General features: G+C 46.7%; 1 protein-coding gene across 3 annotated transcripts in view; it reads left to right on the forward strand.

The window, feature by feature from the left end:
- The first annotated feature begins 12,831 nt into the window (after positions 1–12,831).
- The window catches only part of fkbp11 (FKBP prolyl isomerase 11), a 38,645-nt gene continuing 29,739 nt past the window's right edge, over positions 12,832–21,737 (forward strand). For 2 of the 3 annotated variants that reach the window (XM_070869349.1, XM_070869352.1), the window contains exon 1: positions 21,451–21,629. In XM_070869349.1, the coding sequence (XP_070725450.1) occupies positions 21,474–21,629 (156 nt within the window). In that variant the 5' untranslated portion in view covers positions 21,451–21,473. Of the gene's footprint in view, positions 12,962–21,450; positions 21,630–21,737 lie in introns of those variants that run through there. The other variant, XM_070869353.1, reaches the window with a different exon arrangement.

A 21,737-nucleotide genomic window follows, 5' to 3' on the forward strand; every position in this document is an offset into this window, starting at 1 on the left:
GTCTCAGCATGCCACACATTGCTGCATTAGACAGGTCACTGAAGCCCTTTACGCATGCAGGAGGGACTTGATCAGCTTCCCTATGACCAGGGAGGTACAGAGTGAGAGGGCTCTAGGATTCTACAGAATTGCAAACTTCCCCAAGGTGCAGGGAGCAATGGACTGTACGCACATCGCAATGCGGGCACCTTTTCAGGATGCTGAGGTTTTCAGGAACTGAATGTCCAACTGGTTGTCGACCACCAGCAAATTATACTGGCAGTGAATGCTCAATTTCCGGACAGCATCCATGATGCTCACATCCTGAGTAAGAGCACTGTATCTGACTTGTTAAACAAATCAGTCACAAGGTCAATGCTGGATGGTTGGTGACAAAGGATATGGCCTCACCACCTGGCTGATGACCCCCCCCCCCCTCCCTCTGCGTGACACCTACACCGAAGCCGAGAGGCGATACAACGAGAGCCACAGAGCAACTCGCAATATCGTGGGGAAAAGCATTGGAGTGCTGAAGCAGCGCTTTAGATGCCTGGACCACTCAGGAGGCGAGCTCCAATGCTCCAATACCACCCTGAGCAGGTAGCTCAATTCGTGCTGGTATGCTTCATGCCTCACAACTTGGCAATCAGGAGGGGACAAGAATTGCCTGATGAGCCTGACAGTCCACCTCACCAGAGAGAGGACGAGGAGGCGGGCGCTGACATCGGCCCAGACAATCAGGCTGATGCTGAAGCCAGGTCCCCGCCCCCCTGTAGACCGCAGGAAAGAGCCCGTGGTGGCATGATAGTTGCAAGAGCCTTACGTCAGGAGCTCATCAATGATCGCTTTGCCTGAAAGAATGTTGGTGTTATTTACAAGGCTGACACACTGCTGGGTGTGCAGGTGATACATCAATGGTGGGCATCACCTTGGTGACAGTTTAAGTTGATTGAAGTTAAGTGTGATTATACCCTTTGATGTTAAGGAATCACCAGCGTGTAACGGTGCAGCTATCTGAGCCAATGCACAACAAGGTTTTGTTAAATAAAAAACATTTAAACCGAACGTTTGTCTGAAATCATTAATATTTCTGTAAAAACCAACCCTTCCCCCCACCCTACCCCGCTTCTCCTCCCCACCTCTACCCCTTCCTCTTCCCCCTCCTGACTCCAAGCCGCCTGGCTGAGGAGCTCTTCAGGAGATGCTTCATTGGGGGGGGGGGGGGGGGGGGGGATGATGGCCGAAGCGCTGCTTGGACAGATACGGGAGAGGATGGTCCCCAGGTGGGAACGTGCTCCGAGCCAGAAGCAAGATGTTGCTGCTGGCTCTCATGTGTGGTTGGCAATGGGGGTGCAGCACCTTGGGGTGCAGTGCAGCACTCCGGGACCACTGGGAGCCCTCTGCCACCAGTGTTCCTGGCTACCAGTTCCAGGGCCTCCTCCATCTCTTCCATGTTATATCTTATTTGTTGGACAAAAACTCGGTGCCAACTATGTTCTTGGTGCTTAGTAGGCTTTTTGCTGTTGGTGAATCTCCCTCGTGCCTGCCACAACAGCCAGACAAGCACACACCACACCCACACACGCCTTCAGTCCCTCTTGGCTCCCTCTCTCTCTGTCTCCTCTTCTGCACATGTAATGATGACCCTTGACCTCCTGAATTGTGGGATTCGAGCGTTGCCATGCTGTTGCTAAGGATGGCGACAATTTACGGCAGAAGGTCAAAAAGATTTAACGCTACCGCCCATTTCATATCGCTCGCGGTAACGCCCATTTTCAAAATTAGAGACTAGGTGCTTTGTGAGTGGGCGAGAAGCCGGCGATCAGAAATCCCTTTTTTACCGCCCATGCCGGAAGTAACACCCATTTTTGGGCTATAAGCTCAAAAGTGGAGGTTCTAGCCCCATGACACTTGAGGACATAAATCTAGGCTGGCACTCCCAATGCAGTGCTGAGGGAGCGCTGCACTGTCGGAGGTGCCGTCTTTCGGATGAGACGTTAAACCGAGGCCCCGTCTGCTCTCTCGGGTGGACGTAAAAGATCCCATGGCACTATTTCAAAAAAGAGCAAGGGAGTTCTCCAATATTTATCCCTCAATCAACATCACAAAAACAGATTACCTGGTCATTATCACATTGCTGTTTGTGGGAGCTTGCTGTGCGCAAATTGGCTGCTGCGTTTCCCACATTACAACAGCGACTGCACTCCAAAAAGTACTTCATTGGCTGTAAAGCGCTTTGGGACATAGAAACATAGAAACATAGAAAATAGGTGCAGGAGCAGGCCATTCAGCCCTTCTAGCCTGCACCGCCATTCAATGAGTTCATGGCTGAACATGAAACTTCAGTACCCCCTTCCTGCTTTCTCGCCATAACCCTTGATCCCCCGAGTAGTAAGGACTTCATCTAACTCCCTTTTGAATATATTTAGTGAATTGGCCTCAACTACTTTCTGTGGTAGAGAATTCCACAGGTTCACCACTCTCTGGGTGAAGAAGTTTCTCCTCATCTCGGTCCTAAATGGCTTACCCCTTATCCTCAGACTGTGACCCCTGGTTCTGGACTTCCCCAACATTGGGAACATTCTTTCTGCATCTAACCTGTCTAAACCCGTCAGAATTTTAAACATTTCTATGAGGTCCCCTCTCATTCTTCTGAACTCCAGTGAATACAAGCCCAGTTGATCCAATCTTTCTTGATAGGTCAGTCCCGCCATCCCGGGAATCAGTCTGGTGAACCTTCGCTGCACTCCCTCAATAGCAAGAATGTCCTTCCTCAAGTTAGGAGACCAAAACTGTACACAATACTCCAGGTGTGGCCTCACCAAGGCCCTGTACAACTGTAGCAACACCTCCCTGCCCCTGTATTCAAATCCCCTCGCTCGGTGGTCATGAAAGGCGCTATAGAAATGTAATGATACTTAAGGGGTTGACTGTGGATGGGCAATGGCAGACATTTAGAGACCGCATGGATGAACTACAACAATTGTACATTCCTGTCTGGCGTAAAAATAAAAAGGGAAGGTGGCTCAACCGTGGCTATCAAGCGAAATCAGGGATAGTATTAAAGCCAAGGAAGTGGCATACAAATTGGCCAGAAATAGCAACGAACCCGGGGACTGGGAGAAATTTAGAACTCAGCAGAGGAGGACAAAGGGTTTGATTAGGGCATGGAAAATGGAGTACGAGAGGAAGCTTGCAGGGAACATTAAGGCGGATTGCAAAGGTTTCTATAGATATGTAAAGAGAAAAAGGTTAGTAAAGACAAACGTATAGGTCCCCTGCAGTCAGAATCAGGGGAAGTCATAACAGGGAACAAAGAAATGGCAGACCAATTGAACAAGTACTTTGGTTCGGTATTCACTAAGGAGGACACAAACAACCTTCCGGATATAAAAGGGGTCAGAGGGTCTAGTAAGGAGGAGGAACTGAGGGGAATCTTTATTAGTCGGGAAATTGTGTTGGGGAAATTGATGGGATTGAAGGCCGATAAATCCCCAGGGCCTGATGGACTGCATCCCAGAGTACTTAAGGAGGTGGCCTTGGAAATAGCGGATGCATTGACAGTCATTTTCCAACATTCCATTGACTCTGGATCAGTTCCTATTGAGTGGAGGGTAGCCAATGTAACCCCGCTTTTTTAAAAAGGAGGGAGAGAGAAAACAGGGAATTATAGACCGGTCAGCCTGACCTCAGTAGTGGGTAAAATGATGGAATCAATTATTAAGGATGTCATAGCAGTGCATTTGGAAAAAGGTGACATGATTGGTCCAAGTCAGCATGGATTTGTGAAAGGGAAATCATGCTTGACAAATCTGGAATTTTTTGAGGATGTTTCCAGTAAAGTGGACAAGTTGATGTGGTATATTTGGACTTTCAGAAGGCTTTCGACAAGGTCCCACACAAGAGATTAATGTGCAAAGTTAGAGCACATGGGATTGGGGGTAGTGTGCTGACGTGGATTGAGAACTGGTTGTCAGACAGGAAGCAAAGAGTAGGAGTAAATGGGTACTTTTCAGAATGGCAGGCAGTGACTAGTGGGGTACCACAAGGTTCTGTGCTGGGGCCCCAGCTGTTTACATTGTACATTAATGATTTAGACGAGGGGATTAAATGTAGTATCTCCAAATTTGCGGATGACACTAAGTTGGGTGGCAGTGTGAGCTACGAGGAGGATGCTATGAGGCTGCAGAGTGACTTGGATAGGTTAGGTGAGTGGGCAAATGCATGGCAGATGAAGTATAATGTGGATAAATGTGAGGTTATCCACTTTGGTGGTAAAAACAGAGAGACAGACTATTATCTGAATGGTGACAGATTAGGAAAAGGGGAGGTGCAGTGAGACCTGGGTGTCATGGTACATCAGTCATTGAAGGTTGGCATGCAGGTGCAGCAGGCGGTTAAGAAAGCAAATGGCATGTTGGCCTTCATAGCGAGGGGATTTGAGTACAGGGGCTACAGTTGTACAGGGCCTTGGTGAGGCCACACCTGGAGTATTGTGTACAGTTTTGGTCTCCTAACTTGAGGAAGGACATTCTTGCTATTGAGGGAGTGCAGCGAAGATTCACCAGACTGATTCCCGGGATGGTGGGACTGACCTATCAAGAAAGACTGGATCAACTGGGCTTGTATTCACTGGAGTTCAGAAGAATGAGAGGGGACCTCATAGAAACATTTAAAATTCTGACGGGTTTAGACAGGTTAAATGCAGGAAGAATGTTCCCAATGTTGGGGAAGTCCAGAACCAGGGGTCACAGTCTAAGAATAAGGGGTAAGCCATTTAGGACCGAGATGAGGAGAAACTTCTTCACCCAGAGAGTGGTGAACCTGTGGAATTCTCTACCACAGAAAGTAGTTGAGGCCAATTCACTAAATATATTCAAAAGGGAGTTCGATGAAGTCCTTACTACTCAGGGGATCAAGGGATATGGCGAGAAAGCAGGAATGGGGTACTGAAGTTTCATGTTCAGCCATGAACTCATTGAATGGCGGTGCAGGCTAGAAGGGCTGAATGGCCTGCTCCTGCACCTATTTTCTATGTTTCTAACTCTTTTACATTCTCGGCTCCCTTGCCTCGCCCCTGAGACCTACTCAAAAGAGCACAAATTTGGTGCTTCTGGTTGCAAATCATTTAAACATTTCAGGAGTGGAATCCTTTTCTATTTAGGAAATTCAGTGGTTTTTAAAGGGGCTCATAGCGCAACAGGAGTACCATTGATTGCCCCCTGAACTTTGGGGAGACCAGCAGCACTCGAGAACTGAACAGCCCTTTCATGCTGAAACAAAAATAAAATACGACAGACGCTGGAAATCTGAAATTAAAACAGAAAATGCTGGAAATACTCAGCAGGTCGGGCAGCATCAGTGGAGAGAGAAACAGTCAACGTTTCAGGTCGATGACCTATCGTCAGAACTGGAAAAAGTTAGAGATGTAACAGTTTTTAAGCAAGTTTCAGAGCCTGGAGATAGGGGTGGGGAGGAAACAAAGGGGAAGGTCTGTGACCGGAGTGGGGGGGGGGGGGTGGTGCCAGCTTTTACGCAGGGACCTGCAGTCCACATCAACTGCCACAACAAATCTGTTAGCGGCCATCAAAGTCAGCACAGCTCCCAACTTTTCTTGTTCCAGACTGTGACAATCCTGCACCTGCCAGGTCACAGATATCTGCTTCAGCAGAGCTGGGGAATTGATCCATTTTAGGATGACTCCCTGGCAGCAAAGTGAAATACGACCAGCGGATACCAACCGATCTCAGTGTACCTGTACTTTGAATGTTGGCCTTTATTGCAAAGGGGATTGAGTATAAAAGCAAGGAAGTCCTGCTACAACTGTACAGGGTATTGGTGAGACCACATCTGGAGTACTGCGTATAGTTTTGGTCTCCGTATTTAAGAAGGATAGACTTACATTGGAGGCTGTTCAGAGAGGGTTCACGAGGTTGATTCCTGAGTTGAGGGGGTTGACTTATGAAGAAAGGTTGAGCAGGTTAGACCTGTACTTATTGGACTTTAGAAGAATGAGAGGTGATCTTATCGAAAAGTATAAGATACTGGGGAGGCTTGACAGCAAAGGTGCAGAGAGGATGTTGCCTCCCATGGGAGGAGTCGAGAACTAGGGGGCATAGTCTCAGAATAAGGGGTCGCCCATTTAAAATGGAAATGAGAAGGAATTACTTCTCTCAGAGGGTTGTGAATCTGTGGAATTCTCTGTCCCAGAGAGCTGTGGAGGCTGGGACATTGACTATATTTAAGGCGGAGATAGACAGATTTTTGAGCGGTAAGGGAGTCACGGGTTATGGGGAGCGGGCAGGGAAGTGGAGTTGAGGCAAAGATCAGATCAGCCGTGATCTCACTGAATGGCGGAGCAGGCTCGAGGGGCCAAATGGCCTACTCCTGCTCAGATTTCTTATGCTCTTATATACTGAGTTTGGATTTATCTAGCAATGAGTCAACAGCACTGAAAACAGCCCTTTCCAACCCCTCAAAATTCAGACAGGATAAACCAGCAGAGTAAGGAATATAAGTGCAAAACAAAACTGATTTGCCTGGGCTTCGTGCGCCAGATTGTCAGGGTCTCCCAGGGTGCAGTGTGTTCCCCCTGGGTGGCGTGTGTTCCCCCAGGGTGCCGTGTGTTCCCCCTGGGTGCCGTGCGTTCCCCGAGGGTGCAGTGCGTTCCCCCAGGGTGCCGTGTGTTCCCCCAGGGTGCTGTGTGTTCCCCCTGGGTGCCGTGTGTTCCCCCAGGGTGCAGTGCATTCCCCCAGGGTGCCGTGTGTTCCCCCTGGGTGCCGTGTGTTCCCCCAGGGTGCAGTGCGTTCCCCCAGGGTGCTGTGTGTTCCCCAAGGGTGCCGTGTGTTCCCCCAGGGTGCCTGTGTTCCCCCAGGGTGCAGTGCGTTCCCCCAGGGTGCTGTGTGTTCCCCCAGGGTGCAGTGCATTCCCCCAGGGTGCAGTGCATTCCCCAGGGTGCAGTGTGTTCCCCCAGGGTGCAGTGCGTTACAAATGACATGCAACAGGAAAGCAGCTATGAAACACCTGAAGAAACATGATGCTGTAACTGAGAGTGAAAGCAATATTCTATGGGGGAATCGTCATCTTTCCCACTTTCCCATTATCAACGTTTCTCTGCTAATTCTGTCTTTTGTTTTTCGATTTTGATGTGGTTTTTATACATGTAGATAATGTTGATAGCTTGTAGTATGATTGGACTGCTAGAACTATTTTTCAATCTGCCAAAGACCAGGGAGTGGGATTTCTGATTGCAAAGTCATTTAACCTTGGATGCCATGTTCGTGCCATGCAAGTTCCAACCAATGCCTATCTCCAACAAGAGAATGTCTAAGCACTGCCCCATGCAATTTAACTACATTACCATGGCTGAATCCCCCACCATCAACATCCTGGGGGGTCACCATTGACCAGAAACTTAACTGGACCAACCACATAAATACTGTGGCTACAAGAGCAGGTCAGAGGCTGAGTATTCTGCGGCGAGTGTCTCACCTCCTGACTCCCCAAGACCTCTTGGCAGCACCTCCCAAACCCTCGACCTCTACTACCTAGAAGGACAAGGGCAGCAGGTGCATGGGAACACCATCACCTCCAAGTTCCCCTCCAAGTCACACACCATCCTGACTTGGAAACATAGCGTCGTTCCTTCATCGTTGCTGGGTCAGAATCCTGGAACAAATCATTGCAAATGGGTATGATTTGGTGGCCATTACAGAAACGTGGTTGCAGGGTGGCCAAGACTGGGAATTAAATATACAGGGGTATCTGACAATTCGGAAAGATAGACAAGAAGGGAAGGGAGGTGGGGTAGCTCTGTTAATAAAGGATGATATCAGGGCAGTTGTGAGAGACGATATTTGCTCTAATGAACAAAATGTTGAATCATTGTGGGTGGAGATTAGAGATAGTAAGGGGAAAAAGTCACTGGTGGGTGTAGTTTATAGGCCCCCAAATAATAACTTCACGGTGGGGCGGGCAATAATCAAGGGAATAATGGAGGCATGTGAAAAAGGAACGGCAGTAATCATGGGGGATTTTAACTTACATATCGATTGGTCAAATCAAATCGCACGGGGTAGCCTGGAGGAGGAATTCATAGAATGCATATGGGATTGTTTCTTAGAACAGTATGTTACAGAACCTACAAGGGAGCAAGCTATCTTAGATCTGGTCCTGTGTAATGAGACAGGAATAATAAACGATCTCCGAGTAAAAGATCCTCTCGGAATGAGTGATCACAGTATGGTTGAATTTGTAATACAGATTGAGGGTGAGGAAGTAGTGTCTCAAACGAGCGTACTATGCTTAAACAAAAGGGACTACAGTGGGATGAGGGCAGAGTTGGCTAAAGTAGACTGGAAACACAGACTAAACGGTGGCACAATTGAGGAACAGTGGAGGACTTTTAAGGAGCTCTTTCATAGTGCTCAACAAAAATATGTTCCAGTGAAAAAGAAGGGCGGTAAGAGAAGGGATAACCAGCCGTGGATAACCAAGGAAATAAAGGAGAGTATCAAATTAAAAACCAATGCGTATAAGGTGGCCAAGGTTAGTGGGAAACTAGAAGATTGGGAAAATTTTAAACAACAGCAAAGAATGACTAAGAAAGCAATAAAGAAAGGAAAGATAGATTACGAAGTTAAACTTGCGCCAAACATAAAAACGGATAGTAAAAGCTTTTACAGATATATAAAACGGAAAAGAGTGACTAAAATAAATGTTGGTCCCTTAGAAGATGAGAAGGGGGATTTAATAATGGGAAATGTGGAAATGGCTGAGACCTTAAACAATTATTTTGCTTCGGTCTTCACAGTGGAAGACACAAAAACCATGCCAAAAATTGCTGGTCACAGGAATGTGGGAAGGGAGGACCTTGAGACAATCACTATCACTAGGGTGGTAGTGCTGGACAGGCTAATGGGATTCAAGGTAGACAAGTCCCCTGGTCCTGATGAAATGCATCCCAGGGTATTAAAAGAGATGGCGGAAGTTATAGCAGATGCATTCGTTATAATCTACCAAAATTCTCTGGACTCTGGGGAGGTACCAGCGGATTGGAAAGCAGCTAATGTAACGCCTCTGTTTAAAAAAAGGGGGCAGACAAAAGGCAGGTAACTATAGGCCGGTTAGTTTAACATCTGTAGTGGGGAAAATGCTTGAAACTATCATTAAGGAAGAAATAGCGGGACATCTAGATAGGAATAGTGCAATCAAGCAGACGCAGCATGGATTCATGAAGGGGAAATCATGTTTAACTAATTTACTGGAATTCTTTGAGGATATAACAAGCATGGTGGATAGAGGTGTACCGATGGATGTGGTGTATTTAGATTTCCAAAAGGCATTCGATAAGGTGCCACACAAAAGGTTACTGCAGAAGATAAAGGTACGTGGAGTCAGAGGAAATTTATTAGCATGGATCGAGAATGGCTAACTAACAGAAAGCAGAGAGTCGGGATAAATGGGTCCTTTTCGGGTTGGAAATCGGTGGTTAGTGGTGTGCCACAAGGATCGGTGCTGGGACCGAAACTGTTTACAATATACATAGATGACCTAGAGGAGGGGACAGAGTGTAGTGTAACAAAATTTGCAGATGACACAAAACGATTAGTGGGAAAGCGGGTTGTGTAGAGGACACAGAGAGGCTGCAAAGAGATTTAGATAGGTTAAGCGAATGGGCTAAGGTTTGGCAGATGGAATACAATGTCGGAAAGTGTGAGGTCATCCACCTTGGGAAAAAAAACAGTAAAAGGGAATATTATTTGAATGGGGAGAAATTACAACATGCTGCAGTGCAGAGGGACCTGGGGGTCCTTGTGCATGAATCCCAAAAAGTTAGTTTGCAGGTGCAGCAGGTAATCAGGAAAGCGAATGGAATGTTGGCCTTCATTGCGAGAGGGATGGAGTACAAAAGCAGGGAGGTCCTTCTGCGACTGTATAGGGTATTGGTGAGGCCGCACCTGGAGTACTGCGTGCAGTTTTGGTCACCTTACTTAAGGAAGGATATACTAGCTTTTGAGTGGGTACAGAGACGATTCACTAGACTGATTCCGGAGATGAGGGGGTTACCTTATGATGATAGATTGAGTAGACTGGGTCTTTACTCGTTGGAGTTCAGAAGGATGAGGGGTGATCTTATAGAAACATTTAAAATAATGAAAGGGATAGACAAGATAGAGGCAGAGAGGTTGTTTCCACTGGTCGGGAAGACTAGAACTAGGGGGCACAGCCTCAAAATACGGGGGAGCCCATTTAAAACCGAGTTGAGAAGGAATTTCTTCTCCCAGAGGGTTGTGAATCTGTGGAATTCTCTGCCCAAGGAAGCAGCTGAGGCTAGCTCATTGAATGTATTCAAATCACAGAGAGATAGATTTTTAACCAATAAGGGAATTAAGGGTTACAGGGAGCGGGCGGGTAAGTGGAGCTGAGTCCACGGCCAGATCAGCCATGATCTTGTTGAATGGCGGAGCAGGCTCGAGGGGCTAGATGGCCTACTCCTGTTCCTAATTCTTATGTTTTTATGTTCTTATTAACTCCCTCCCTAACAGCACTGTGGGAACACCTTCACCACACGGACTGCAGCGGTTCAAGAAGGTGGCTCACCACCACCTTCTCGAGGGGCAATTAGTAATGGGCAATAAATGCTGGCCTTGCCAGCGACGCCCATATCCCGTGTTCGTTTTTTTTTAAATGGTTATATGTCAGAAGAGGTTACATTATTAAATCACAATGAAAGAGTCACACTCATTTCTTCCATGCTGACTCCCCAGCAGAGTCCTTTCCCAGATGTTTCCCTGTGGAGAAAAGGATCTTGCAGGTTAAGTCAGTATGGAAAAATTGTTAAATGTGCAACAGATTTCATTTAAACAGATGCAGTTGTGTTTGTGAGAGTGACGGGCGTCAAAATGAGTGAGCCACAATGTCACTCTTAATAATTGACACTTGGCAGGTGTGATGATAATCAAAAAGGCTGGCCTTTATATCTAGGTGACTAGAATACAAGGGGGTAGAAGTTATGCTGCAGCTGTACAAAGCCCTGGTTAGACCACACCTGGAGCATTGTGAGCAGTTCTGGGCACCACAACTTAGGAGGGATATATTGGTCTCGGAGGGAGTGCAGCATAGGTTTACCAGAATGATACCTGGACTCGGGTTAAGTTATAAGGAGAGATTACACAAACTCGGGTTGTTTTCCCTAGAATTTAGACGGTTAAGGGGTGATCTGATGGAAGTTTTCAGGATATTAAGGGGAACAGATAGGATAGATAGAGAGAAACTATTCCCGCTGGTTGGGGAGTCTAGGACTAGGGGGCATAGTCTAAACATTAGAGCCAGGCCTTTCAGGAGTGAAATTAGGAAACACTTCTACACACAAAGGGTGGTAGAGGTTTGGAACTCTCTTCCACAAATGGCAACTGATGCTAGATCAATTGTTAATTTTAAATCAGAGATTATTAGCTTTCTGTTAACCAAAGGTATTAACCAATATGGGGCAAAGGCGGGTAGATGGAGTTAGAGCGCAGATCAGCCGTGATCTCATTGAATGGCGGAACAGGCTTGAGGGGCTGAATGGCCTCCTCCTGTTCCTATTAGTTACAAGCCCTTCCAGAATGCGAGTATAAAATGCACCTGCAATGAAACTTTCTTGCTTTGGGATGCTTAATGGGTAGTGTTAAATGTGAGAGGGATGTGCACTCAGTCCCTGGTTCCTTTCAGGGTTTGGCCTTTTCAATTGCTCAGGAGATGTATGGAAGAATGTTTTTTTAAAAATCTGTTCCGATGTCCTAATTTAACGCAGAAACTGAATGGAGATTATTGCGTCTATGACAGCATGCTTTCCTGACACCGTGCATGTGTTGTGCGTGTAGCTCTGGACCTGGGTTTCAGCAGGAAATCCTGGAGGGCAGCATTGCTGTTGTTATGGATCACATCACTCAAAGAAAACATCGTCATCTAACTTGGTTTTATTGCAAGAGTACAGAAGTTTCCATCTCACTTCCCTTTGAATGAATTAGATAAGGTGACAAAATCAAAGACACAGAGCGACTGCTTTATAGAGCCCCCACATGGGAATGTTACCACTAGCTCCTTCCGATTAGTGCTCCAATCCAAGCATCTGCCATTTCTAAATCTCAACATTTTCGAGCCTCTGCCAAATCAGATCACCCCCTGTAAATAAAAGAAAGACTTGCATTTATATAGCGCCTCAGGACGTCCCAAAGCGTTTTGCAGCCAATGAAGTACTTTTGGAGTGTAGTCACTGTTGTACTGTAGGAAATGCGGCAGCCAATTTACGCACAGCAAGCTCCCACAAACAGCAATGTGATAATGGCCAGATAATCTCTGTTTTAGTGACATTGATTGAAGGATAAATATTGGCCAGGACACCGGGGATAACTCCCCTGCTCTTCTTCGAAATGGTGCCATGGAATCTTTTACGTCCACCTGAGAGAGCAGACGAGACCTCGGTTTAACGTCCCATCCGAAAGACGGCACCTCCGACAGTGCAGCACTCCCTCAGCACTGCACTGGGAGTGTCAGCCTAGATTTATGTGTTCAAGTCTCTGGAGTGGGACTTGAACCCACAACCTTCTGACTCAGAGGCGAGAGTGCTGCCCACTGAGCCCGGCTGACAGTCCCTCGGAATTGAGGGAAGACTTGCTTGAGTCCTTAGGTAGCTGAACAGCCCAATATGAGAACCATAGTCCCTGTCACAGATGGGACAGATAGTCGTTGAGGGAAAGGGTGGGTGGGACAGGTTTGCCGCATGCTCTTTCTGCTGTGTATGTTGGCATACTGTGATAAATATTTTAATATCACCCCAACTTATTTTCTTTCCAGGTTACAAAAAATGTTTGATGGAGCTCAACTCGGTGCCCGAATAATCAGAAGCAGTTTTTGGCATTCCCAGTGACTGCAGGAGAACAGTGTTGTATCAGGGCCGGACACAAGGCACACATTTGAAGTCCGCAATGTGGCTCAGGTATTCTGCAGTGCATTATTTATCTTGCTTGAATACAGTGGAGTTAGCTGTGCGTCAGTGGAGTTTAGCATTCTGTATGTAATATGTAGAGAAAGTACCGTGAGCAAATCTTAGAGCAAGAACTATTTCTGAAAAACAGTATTGTTAATGGAATTACAATAACATGTCTATTGGACAGCATTATTTCTCAATGCGTTAATAGAAGTTCCCCAGACGTGTCAGAGAAGAAAGCATTCTTTACATTCATTATGTGCTTTAGTTAATGGAATAGTTGGAATCACTGTAAAAAGCGGTCAGGAACTGTGTTAATAATTGTGGCTTGTCACTTAGCTGTCCCTCCTTTAGTCCATTGCTAGTTTTATTGAGTAATGCTGCAAATAAGTACTGATTCCAGTAATCCAAACTAAAGCACCATGAAGAGATGTTGCTCCAAGCATATCTGGCCTCGGTTAATGTGAAGTGCATGCCTCTAATTGTGATAACCTGTGAGTAACACAGTTTGTCACAATACGTTGTGATGTTCTGTATAGAGCAATCCAAAATGTTCTAGAGTTGATCCCTAAAGATGTGGGTCTGGAGTTTCCGCCTGGTTGCGCTGTTCTCCTTGCCGTAATTTTTAAACTAGCGCAAAAGATCGAGGAGTTTTAAGCGCAAATTACGTTCAGTGCGATTCAAGTTTCCCCGATCTTCTGCGCTCGTTTAAAAAAACAACGCGCTCGAAAATGGCGGGTGTCCCCAGATGGAATTCATCACATTGGGAGCTTCCGCTAATTGTGCCTGTTTGCATGCCTTCCAAGAGGCTCCAAAAATTAAGCAGCTTTTTTAGGCCCAGGGACATTGAGCTCAAGTTTCGGCCTGAGTTGCTCCTATTTTTTTGGAGCAACTAGTTTAGAATGGAGCATCTTCGAAATTGCAATTCTCGGCATTTAGTTTGCTCCAGTTCCAGTGAGTTAGAATAGTTCCATTTTAGAACGGATTTTTTTTTTTCAAAAGGGGGCGTGTCCAGTCACTTGCGCCTGTTTTGAAAGTTTAGGTATCGAAAACTTACTCCAAACTAACTTAGAATGGAGTAAGTGTAGATTTTTGTACGCTCAGAAAAACCTTGCCTACACTTATAAATCAGGCGTAGAGAACGAGAGATGGGGCGGGAGAAGGGGGGTTTACAAACATTAAACACTTCACTTTTACAAATAAAGAGCCATCATCAATAATAAATGATAAATAAATCAACCAATAACTCAATCAAAAAAAAAATTTTGAAAAATCAATCAATAAATAAAAAATTAAGTTTCTACTCACTGACTGCAGCACCGGGAGCCCTCCAACAGCGTGCTGGGACGGGGCCCCCACCAGTGTGTGTCTCTCTCTGTCTCTGTCAGTGGCTCTCTCTCTGTCAGTGGCTCTCTCTGTTTCTGACAGCGAGGGGTGGGGGGGAGAGGGGGCAGTGGGGAGGGAGGGGGTAGAGGAGGGGGAGGGGGGCTGAACGGGGTGGGAGGGAGGGGGGCTGAACGGGGTGGGGAGAGAGGGAGGGGGGCTGAACGGGGGCGGGGGGGGGGAGGGGGGCTGAACTGGCCCTGCCGCCGCCGGGCTCGCATGGAGTACTTCGGGGGGGGCCCGCCCCCAGCGAGAGGCCGGGCAGGCGGGCACCGCTGACGACGACGTGGAGGGAGAGGAGTGGGGAGGAGGGGGAATGGCTGAACGGGAGGGAGGGAGGAGGGGGCGGGGGGGGGAGCGGGAGCTGAACAGGAGGGTAGGAGGCCCGAGTCCGATCTTTGCCGCCCCGGTGAGCCCATTCGGCTGGGGCTATGGGCGGCGTGCTTCGGGCCCCTCCCACGCAGCCTCGGGGGCCTGGAGCTACTGCACATGTGCGCACACTCTAGCACGCATGTGCAGAGCTCCTGGCACTGTTTTCAGTGGCGGGACCTGGCTCCGCCCCCCCCCCCCCCCCCCCCACCCGTTCTACTGCGCTACACCAAGGGCCTGGATCGACCGGATGGAGGGGAGAATACCAAGGTAAATCATAGGTGCTGTTTCTGTTCTAAAAAGTCGGCGCACCACACGGAGATGCGCCGTCCTAACCCTGGGGGCAAACTTGGGCCCATTAATAGGCACATTTTAAAAGCTTTTCAATATAATTTTTTTTTCATTTACTAAGGAACTGACTACCGTAGCCCAATCCAACAGCAAATGGTCCTGTATAGTTGCTTAATGTTATTTTTAGTTATTTAAAATCAGGTTAGTCACAGGTGGTGGATTGACACTCTGATTAAAATGCTTATTTTTTGTGACAAGCCCATTTTCAGCTGTATTAATCAAACCGCACCAAGTTACCTCTTAAATATATCAAGGAATGTGTTTTTAAAGCAAAAATGTGTTTTTTTTTAAATTACGTTCTGAAATGCTGCCCCTTTGCGCCGCTGGTTCGCGGCAGATTTTGCGTTTGGCGATATGCAAATGAGCTTGAGCAGAAACACGAGGAAAAAAAACTCTTCTCAAAACGGGCGCAATTTGCGCCCAGATTGACGATTGTGCCCAAGGCAGAAAGTCTACCCGTGATTTCTAAGATTTTAAAGTTCGTGACTCCATTTTCAGACTGGAGCCAGTACTATACACCTGATGTCGGCTGTCTGGCTCAACCTATTGTGCATTGAGTTGTTAATAGAACTAAAAAATCCCCCCAAAATTCCACATCTCTAACTAATTAGTAACTCATTTGGTTTGGAGATGAATATTGACCAGTACTAACATGTCTATATGGAGGGAGTGCTCCCTGTCTACTCATTGTTTCAATGGTGGAGAATTTGCTGCATAGGCCACCAAAATTTGAACGCCATTCTTCAAATTGGAGTTGATTTTTTAAATTGCTTTCATTGAAGAATGATTCAGTTTTGAAGCTCGTACTGAATGTTACTTTATTGAAGCTAGCTGATTGCTAACTTTTTATTTTGAATGTAGAATTTTACAGCACAGAACGTGGCCGTTCGGCCCATCATGCCTGTGCCGGCTCTTTGAAAGAGCTACCAATTAGTCGCACTCCCCCGCTCTTTCCCCATAGCCCTGCCAAATCTTTCCCTTCAAGTACTTAATACAAGGAAAGTGACCCCAGAACCAGAGATCAGCTCGCATACATTCCAATATGTACCTCCGACATTACAACAGTGACTACACTTCAAAAAGTACTTCATTGGCTGTGAGGCCCTTTGGGATGTCCTGAGTTCATGAAAGCTGCTGGAGAAATGCAAGTCTTTCCAACAGGGACATAGAAACATAGAAAATAGCTGCAGGAGCAGGCCATTCGGCCCTTCAAGCCTGCACCACCATTCAGTATGATCATGTAACCTCAGTACTCCATTCCTGCTTTCTCTCCATACCCCTTGATCCCTTTAGCCGTAAGGGCCGCATCTAACTCCCTTTTGAATATATCTAACGAACTGGCCTCAACAACTTTCTGTGGTAGAGAATTCCACAGGTTCACAATTCTCTGAGTGAAGAAGTTTCTCCTCATCTCGGTCCTAAATGGCTTACCCCTTATCCTTAGACTGTGACCCCTGATTCTGGACTTCCCCAACATTGGGAACATTCTTCCTGCATCTAACCTGTCCAGTCCCGTCAGAATTTTATGTTTCTATGAGATCCCCTCGCATTCTTCTAAACTCCAGTGAATATAAGCCTAGTTGATCCAGTCTTTCCTCATATGTCAGTCCTGCCATCCCGGGAATCAGTCTGGTGAACCTTCGCTGCACTCCCTCAATGCAGTAACAGGCCTAATCACTTCAGAATTAAAATTGATTTGCCATAAAGCAGAAATACACTTTCACTCCCAGGCAGCCAATATTATTAAAATTAGTGTCTTGCAAGGCAAGTAGCTACATGCAAAATAAAGCATAATGATTGAGGGCAGGATTATTTCGATTTGTCTCTGGTGCCTCTCTGTGTGCTTTTTGCAGACTGCATCATGAGGTGTGTAAAAGAATTTGAGAATATCTGATCGTTGACCATGAATATTTTGTGGCTATTTCCTTTTAGTATCTGCAAGTTATTACACTTCAGTCGCAATATCAGCATCTTGGCTGAATTTGGAAACTGGGGGTAGTTGTCTCTTCGGACAAGTGCTGCAGTGTCTGCGTTTTCTTTCTTGTGGGGCAGGTGCTGGATGTCGCCACCAGGCACAGTGACTGTGAGGTATGATGAAAGTGAGAGCAGTTTGTTAGTTAAATACAGTTCTGAATAGTTGCGAATTAGTTCATTCATAGTTGACTTTGCAGCATATTTGAGAGAGATCAATGAGTGAGAAGGCATGGCACCTGCAATAAGCAACTAGAATGGGGACACAGTCTGTATCTGTTCACTTCTTACTATCTGTATTTAACAAAATGAACTGTGAATGGATCCTGAGAGGAGATTCTTCTCTTAAATGTGCCTGTTAGAGTTTACTCTTTTCCTGTAAAGCAATAATAACAGCACTTGATGCTGCCACCAGCGTACAGTCCCTATTGCACTAGATAGCTCTTTGGATAGTCCTTTCAGGGAGCGGGCACGATGGGCCGAATGGCCTCCTGTGCTTTATCATTCTATGATTCCATAAAGCCATTGAAATCATTCTAATAGACAGGAAGGACGTGCACTTTAAGTCTTTGATTTGTAAAAAGCTGAGATGCTTTCTCTCTCCCTGTTTCCAAAGCATGACACCTTAACTTAACTGGACTAGCCACATAAATACTGTGGCAACAAGAGCAGATCAGAGGCTGGGTATTCTGCGGTGAGTGTCTCACCTCCTGACTCCCCAAAGCCTTTCCACCACCTACAAGGCACAAGTCAGGAGTGTGATGGAATACTCTCCACTTGCCTGGATGAGTTCCAACAACATTCAAGGAGCTCGACACCATCCAGGACAAAGCAGCCGCTTGATCAGCACCCCATCCACCACCTTCAACACTCACTCCCTCCACCACCGGTGCACCGTGGCTGCAGTGTGCACCATCTACAAGATGCACTGCAGCAACTCGCCAAGGCTTCTTCGGCAGCACCTCCCAAACCCACGACCTCTTCCGCCTAGAAGGACAAGGGCAGCAGGCGCATGGGAACACCACCACCTCCACGTTCCCCTCCCAGTCACACACCATCCCGACTTGGAAATATATCGGCCGTTCCTTCATCGTCGCTGGGTCACAATCCTGGAACTCCCTCCCTAACAGCACTGTGGGAGCACCTTCACCACACGGACTGCAGCGGTTCAAGCAGGCGGCTCACCACCACCTTCTCAAGGGCCATTAGGGATGGGCAATAAATGCCGGCCTTGCCAGTAACGCCCACATTCCGTGAATGAATTTTAAAAAAATTATATTTAGATTAGATTAAGCGCAGCTTGTGATAAACAGATGTGGCTTCCCATCTAATGGAGATGTAAGGAATGCATGTTCGGAAAAGGTTTTATCGGCATATTGGGTACCATAGCTCGCACCTCGGCTGCACCTGCTCTTGAGTTATCAGTTGAGTCACAAATGATTTCTTCTCTGTAACTTGTATTTGCAGAATGTTAACATGTTGCTCTGGGGAGAGATGGTTGTGGTTTGCAATGTGCTGTGGGTCAGTGTCATTTGAAACTTAAGTCGGCTGCTGCAGCTCTTCACACACTGCAGCTGCAGAGAACACAGAACACCAACAACGTTGACCTGACAGAAGACCCAAGGCACTTCACAGATACACAGAAGAAAAACAAGTGGCGAGCCAGTAAGAGAGACGTTAGAAGAACTAACCATCATCATCATAGGCAGCCCCTCGGAATCGAGGAAGACTTGCTTCCACTCTTAAAATGAGTACTTGGGTGGCTGTACAGTCCAATACGAGAACCACAGTCGCTGTTACAGGTGGGACAGACAGCCGTTGAGGGTAAGGGAGGGTGGGACAGGTTTGCCGCACGCTCCTTCTGCTGCCTGCGCTTGTTTTCTGCATGCTCTCGGCGATGAGACTCGAGGTGCTCAGCGTCCTCCCGGATGCACTTCCTCCACTTAGGGTGGTCTTTGGCCAGGAATTCCCAGGTGTCAGTGGGGATGTTGCTTTGAGAGTGTCCTTGTAACGTTTCCTCTGCCCGCCTTTGGCTCGTTTGCCATGAAGGAGTTCCGAGTAGAGCGCTTTCTTTTGGGAGTCTCGTGTCTGGCATGCGAACTATGTGACCTGCCCAGCGGAGCTGATCGAGTGTGGTCAGTGCTTCCATGCTGGGGATGTTGGCCTGGTCGAGGACGCTAATATTGGTGCGTCTGTCCTCCCAGGGGATTTGTAGGACTAACCAAAAATCTGGTCAAAGAGATGGGTTCTGATAACCTTTTTTGAAGGAAAAGAGCGAGGTGTGGAAACATTTAGGGAGAGAATTGCAGAGAATAGGACCCAAGGTGACTGAAGGCTCTGCCACGGTGGGCTAGGGTCAGAGGAATTAGGGGGTGGGGGGAATAGAACTGGAGGTGGGACAAATCCATGGAGAAACTTAATGAGAACAGGGGGCCAATATATGTTTGCCAGGACGTGTGCAGCAGAGTTTTCAACAACTTGGGGTTTATGGAGGGTGAGAGACCAGCAAGCAGAGGTTTGGAGTAATTGAGTCTGGAGGTGATGAGAGCGTGAATGTGGGTTTCAGAGGCAATGGGGCTGAATTAGGGGCAGAGGTGGGCAATGTTGCAGCAGTTGAAGTAAGTGGTCTTTGTGATGGAAATATAAGAATAAAAGTGTGTATTCATGATTAAAATTGATTATGAGTATGTATAAATGTTAAAAATTTAGATTATACGGAAAAGCCTGTTAGTGTTGAAACAAAATGGATGCCCACAGAGCCCACAGAGATGCTGCGTGGCTTTTGTGTATTGGCCCCCAGACAACCACATGTGTGAGGAGAGCCAATAAGGAGCTGCCCTGGAGCCAAGATCCAATCATGAGGCTTTCGGAGGGGCAATGGACTTAAGGGATTTTAAAACTCGAGCCACACAGGTTGCTCTCTCTCTTGGACACACGGCACAAGAAGACATTCCTTTTTAAGACCAGCTGAAACAGCGAGCCATGTGTTCAAACCAGCCATCCAAAGGGATGTAATGTATATCACTCGTTATTATAACCTTATTGTATCTCTGTTGTAACTAAGGTAGATCTGTAGGATATTTGACGACTGCTGTTAAATGCATGTGTGTGTTTTTAATAAACTGTGTCAATTATTTTAAAGAGAATCGTCTCACTGTCAAATGTAAGCCCAGAGAGATTTAGAAATCTTACAGAAAGCATTTAAAGAAGGAGCGAACTTGTGTTTCTACAATGCCACTCGCGGCCTCAGGACATGCTAAAGCGCTTTACAGCCAATGAAGTAGTAGTGAGTGTTGTAATGTGGGAAACACAGCAGTTGGTTGGGCAGGTTTAACATCGGCTCTTGGATGGAAAGTGTTCAATTCACTTTGAGAAGCGGAAAATTCACAAAACAACTCCATCACCACCCCTGCCTCACAAATCTTAACCTAGGTATAGTTTTTGTGGCTTCCCTCTTTATTGGAGGGGGGAGAAGAGAAGAAAGGATTGTCAGCAGGGGCTCACTTTGTCAGTCTGTCAATGAGTGACTCCATCAAACTGCCGGATTGCCTGCTGGTCCTCGATGCCATTTGGGGTGGATAAGGAGAATAAAAGTAAGCATTGCTGTGACGTAGGCACTGATATCTGTATCTTTCGATCAGCATTATTTCAGCGCTTACATTAACCCATTTATTTAAATCTCATTAACAGCAGCAATAAAATAATTGCAAACAGACAATCGAGGCTCGTAGCCAAAATGGGAGCAAAGAGTATTTTGTATATTCTCCCCTCCTGTCTCTTTCCCCCATGTCACACATTAGTTGTTTAATAATGTGCTAGTTGTGTAATGCTTAACCATTAGTATAGAAGTGATTTCATCTCAATAGAAAGGTGGGTAAAGCTGCATACTGATGCTTCTACATGCACAAAATGAAGTGTTTGATGGCAGAGTGCATTGGTACTAATGTCACTCATTGGCACGGTAATTGAAGGGTTTGGAACAGGAGTCCGCTACTTGGCAAGTTCCTCATCTTTTTTATGTTTGGGCCTGAGTAGGAAAATCTGTGTGTGTCTCAGCTAACGGCCTCCTGGTGGCTGATTTATAGTGTACAACGGCCATTTAGCACTGAGATGAAGAGGAATTTCTTCACTCAGAGGGTGGTGAATCTTTGGAATTCTCTGCCCCAGAGGGCTGTAGATGGAGAGCCGTTGAGTATATTCAAGGCTGAGATCGATAGATTTTTGGACTCTAGGGGAGGTCGGACGGGAAAGTGAAGTTGAGGTCGAAGATCAGCCATGATCTTATTGGATTACGGAGCAGGCTCGAGGGGCCGAAGGGCCTACTCCTGCTCCTATTTCTTATGAAAAGCCTGGGAGCAGGTTCATAACCTGGCCATGGTCGGGGAATTGGTGTGCTTTGAAGGATATGGAGAGGAGAGCGGGAGAAATATTAACTCTGCAGTCCGAGATGTTCAGCCCACTTTCTGTAATTTTTCTAGGGTTGATATTTGTCGTTGACAGCAATGACCAAGAGCGTGTGAATGAGGCACGCGAGGAGCTGATGCGGATGCTTGCAGAGGGCGAATTGCACGATGCTGCTCTACTTGTCTTTGCCAACAAACAGGTGAATGAGTCATTTGTGGTGGGGGGGGAGGTAGTTCATCTGTCTCTCAGGGACTGTTTTACTGCCACTGTCCAATCTAGCTGTGGCAATCTAGTGAGTAGCACCCTT

Source organism: Pristiophorus japonicus, chromosome X, assembly GCF_044704955.1.
Source record: "Pristiophorus japonicus isolate sPriJap1 chromosome X, sPriJap1.hap1, whole genome shotgun sequence".
In the NCBI taxonomy this organism is placed as follows: domain Eukaryota; kingdom Metazoa; phylum Chordata; class Chondrichthyes; family Pristiophoridae; genus Pristiophorus; species Pristiophorus japonicus.